General features: G+C 47.2%; 1 protein-coding gene across 1 annotated transcript in view; it reads right to left on the reverse strand.

The window, feature by feature from the left end:
- The window catches only part of Plcxd2 (phosphatidylinositol specific phospholipase C X domain containing 2), a 62,405-nt gene extending 58,519 nt beyond the window's left edge, over window positions 1-3,886 (reverse strand). The window contains exon 1 of the mRNA XM_005345035.2: window positions 3,171-3,886. Within this exon, the coding sequence (XP_005345092.1) occupies window positions 3,171-3,333 (163 nt within the window). The 5' untranslated portion in view covers window positions 3,334-3,886. The remainder of the gene's footprint in view (window positions 1-3,170) is intronic.
- Between the last annotated feature and the right edge of the window lie 507 nt (window positions 3,887-4,393).

Below are 4,393 nucleotides of genomic sequence, written 5' to 3' on the forward strand. Positions count from 1 at the left end.
CATATATCAGCTTGAATGTGAGCTAGACACAGAGGAAAGCTGTCCTCTGATGTCCCCTCCTGATGGATCTTGCTCAGCATTCAGACACATGGGATCAAAGAATCAGTTCTGAATCTCAGTCTTACTGGGTTCCAATTCAAACAAATCTGTCTGTCTAGCCTTCTGTCTGTCTGTCTATCTATCTCTATTCATCTCTCAATCTATCATCTATCTGTCTGTCTGTCTCTATCCATCTATGTATCTATCTATGTATGTATCTATCATCTATCTATCTATCTATCTATCTATCTATCTATCTATCTATCTATCTATCTATCATCTCTCTAGACAGCTTTCCTCTGTATCTAGCTCACATTCAAACTGATATATGACTGCTCAGATGAGAACCAGCAAATTCAGGCTGGGTGTGGTGCAACAGGCCTGCCATCCCCGGCGTTTGAGAGAGAAAGAGGGAGAAGGATCAGGAGTCCCAGGTCAGCCAAGGCTACACAAGATTGTCACAAACAAACAAATGAACAACAACAACAAAAGCCCACCCAGTTTTCTTTCCCATCCTGCAGAGTATGGGCTGGGAAATCTGCCTTTTCCAGCCAGAATCCATCTCTATTGCTCTGTACTTTCCAAGGCCCCTCAAGGGCACTGAGGCAGTGAGCAAGTGTTTTTATTACATAAGCGTCTAAATACTAGTTCTGCCACTCAGCATACATGGGGGAAAAAAGGTAAATTTTCGGGATGATAATTTCTTTCTTTCTTTCTTTCTTTCTTTCTTTCTTTCTTTCTTTTTTGAGACAGGTTTCGAACTCACTATGCAATAGATAGAGGGTGACCTTGAACTCCTAATCTTCCTGCTTGTTCTCTGCCCCATTTCTATGTTGCTGGGGATCAGGCTGCAGACTTTATCCATGCTAGGCAAGTACTCTACCAACAGAGCCACACTCCAACCCCTAATTTCCTTTTTCAAAAATGGTGCTACTAATATCTATTGATTTCATGGGAAGTATCAGTACTCGAGGTACTGTATGCCAGTGGGTATATCAGGGTGGAACTCAGTAATGGGTAGCTATTACCAGGCATGGTGGCCCAAGGCTGCAATTTGGAAGGCAGAACAGGAGGCAGTCAAAGTTGAAGCTAGGCTAAGCTACATAGGAGCTACAAAGAAAGGCTAGAAAAAAAAAGTGTGTATGTTTTGGGGGTTGTGGTGGTTATGATGAAGTTAGCAATAATGCAGATAAAGGGGCAGATGATGACTCCTTCCTGAACACCTTCCATATATTTTAATTTCTCTTAAAGGCTAGTCTGAACCTGACTGTCAGCCTTTCTCCAGGATATATTAAAAGTCAGGGCACAGTAAAGATAACCTGCAATGAGGGATGGAGTGTGCACGGATAGTACTTAGTGTTTCAGTTTCCTGTTCTGAGCTGACTTACCTACATATGTTTCTTCCATTCCTGGGGAAAAACACCTCATGGTAGTAAATGTGGTGTGCTTATGGGAGTCAGGAGCACTATTTTCTTTTTCCACTTAGCTTCACAAAGTAGGGTCAACAAACCCTCAGTGCTTCACAGAAATAATACTGAGTTCCCAGTATGATGGCGGTTCTCAAGAATTCTGTTTCCTCTGGCAATTCTAGTAACTGAAATACAGTATAGAGCAGGAACTAACACGTAGATTCTTTGTAGAGTCAGTCGGAATGCACAGTCAAGCCCAGTAGAGCTACAGTTTGAACTGTCCAAAGTACAAGGAAGAAGGAAGTCAGCCTACCTGGACATGCACTGAGTGACAGGGTCATTTAGGACCTGCCTAAGATGCCATTCTGTTTGCAAACATGAACCACCTGCCATATCACACAGAAGAAATAATTCCATGGAAGAGCCCAGAGGCAAATGAGTCATGTTAAAAGTGTCCCATGCATCGTTCTGGAGATGACTCCGTAGGCATCAATTAAACATGGAAAAGGCATGTTCTAAAGCATGGCCATCTGGCATTTCCCAAGGAACTGTAGTTAAGGGCCAGTAAAACAGAAGGGATCGTAACTGTAACAAGATTTTGCAACCTTTCCCTTGTTCAGCAGCAGCGAAGGCCCATGAGGACAAAGATCCTGGAAGAGCTCCAAAAGAAGAGGTGAGCCAAGCAAAACCTGCATCCACAGCCAGCATTCCTCTTCCCCATGCATAGAAAGCAGACGGAGGTGGCATGAGGTCATCTTTTAAGGCAGACAACAGCAGACCGATCCAGGGAATGCTTGTGAGTTTGTCTTACACTCTAAAGGTGAACTTTAACTGCTACATGTCCAGGAAAGAGAAAGAACAGGTCCATCTTTTGCTCCTCGAGTCCCTTCTAAGTGCCAGCATCACAGGACTGGGCTCATCTCATCAAGCCAAACTCAGTGTGGTGTCAAAATTCTTCCCAAGATAACTATGCCCTAACAATGCATTTAGTGAAAAGATTAAGCAATTGCCTGAGAGTCAAGCTGTAAAGCCTCTGGCAGGGAATGCGGCAGGAGCAGAGGTACTTTTCAAGGCTACAGTTCTAGACCAGGCAGGCAGACACCTGTGTATATATAGACAAAGCTTCAAACACCATCACTTCATCACACCTAATGACTGCCTGCGAGGACAGCTTGCATCCTCTATTTCTGGCTTTTCCCAACAACAAAACTGTGTCTTCATATCCAGCCCCGAGTGTGAACCTATTTTCTAACATTTATCTGACTTTTTTTTTTTTCACACAAGGGCAGATAAACAATACAAGATATATTTTTTCAGCTTCAATTTTGATCCAGAGCTAAGATTATTAATGACTTTTTATCCATCATCTTTGATCCCCCCCCCCCTTTTCCTTAACTGATTCAAGACAAGGAGCCCTTCACATACCGGGGGCTCAGTCTTAAGAAGGTTAGCATTCTTAGATCAAGGCTGTATGTATAAACAGAATAAAAAAAAAAACAGCAGTGCCGTGTCCCTTTCTTCCGTCTGTCCCTTTTGCTAGTGATGCAGTCTGCTTGCCCCTCTTTAAATCTTAACCTTCCTGTTAAGTTTTTTATTTGGAAATAAAAGAGATCACTGACAATTATTGTTTTTATCAACACAACAGCAAACAACCCAGCCCATTAACAAACACTAAAATGGCAGAATTAAACACAATGTGAACAAGTAGTTATAGACGAGTACCTGGGATTGCCAGATTGGAAAGGGGGACGTTGTGGAGGTGAGGGGGGAGCGAGGCCATCCAGTCGGCATTGCAGACCTCCGAGGCCGCCTTTGTCCCGCTGGGATTGGGAGAGCAGATGGTCCCCATCCTGAGTTTCCTCCTGGCCTTTCTAAATGCTAGCATCCCTCTTGTCCACGAATTAGACAGGCTCAGCCTTGAGCCAGTCACTCTGTGATCATCACCGCTCAGGGCTCTCTAGACATTTCAGAGCCACATGGGTCACGCCAGCTTTTTCAAGATGCTTTTCTGCCTGGGAGAAGGGTTAAATAGGTGCTTCCCTACCCGCTGCGCCCGCAGTCCCCACCCTCTCCTCCTCGCCTCTGAGATCCACTCCTTTAATCTCCTCAGTGTCCCTGCTCAGTTAAACTTCTTAGTCCCCCTCTGGAGATGGGGGAGGCAGGCCCGAAGACACACAAACCTCACTGACACTCACGGCATCCAGGAACAGCCACACCCGAAGCTACTCACACGACAGGTGCCCACAGGGCATAGAGACATGCCAGAGGGCTGCACACACGTGCGCGCCCGGGTTGCACCATCTCTAGTTCACGGGTGCTTCCGTGGGTGTCGCTGGGCTAGTACACAAGCTGGGCCTGCCTGCCACCCGCCTCCCCAGCTTCTCTGCCCCCTGCCCTGTGCTTTCCTGAAAGGCTCTCAGAAGAGTAACCGGCGTCCCCGGGACTCTGGCGGCCCCGCCCCGCACTGCCGGGCAGATTTGCCCGGCTAGGCGAGCTGTGATTGGCCGTCGACGGAGTGCGCTATGATTGGTCGACGCTCTGGGGCCCGCCCCTGCATCCCGCTCCCACGCCTCCCCTGCCTGTTAGCTCCTCCCTTCTCCACTCCAGACCCCTTGCGTGTGGACTGGCTGAGCTGCGGCCTGCTGTCCCCTAAGGGGAAATGTGCACTGTGCCGGCTGTCTTCAGATTGATCTTTCCAGCTGGATCTTCGAGGCGACCACAAATAGTTCTCCCCTTTCACTCCGCCTTACACTCACTGTGGTGAAAATTACCCAGGAAGCACTCCGTTTTCCGCAAACCACGAAAGCAGCCAGAACAGGAGAGCTAGAGAGGAGCTGCGGCTGGTATTTGGATGAGAGCTATCAAAGGACGGTTTGTGTTTGAGACGTTGCAAACTGACAGTTCCCCTACGCAGCCGGCTTGCAGCCCGTCGGTGTCATTATTCC

This window comes from Microtus ochrogaster, chromosome 2 (genome assembly GCF_000317375.1).
Source record: "Microtus ochrogaster isolate Prairie Vole_2 chromosome 2, MicOch1.0, whole genome shotgun sequence".
Taxonomy (NCBI): Eukaryota; Metazoa; Chordata; class Mammalia; order Rodentia; family Cricetidae; genus Microtus; species Microtus ochrogaster.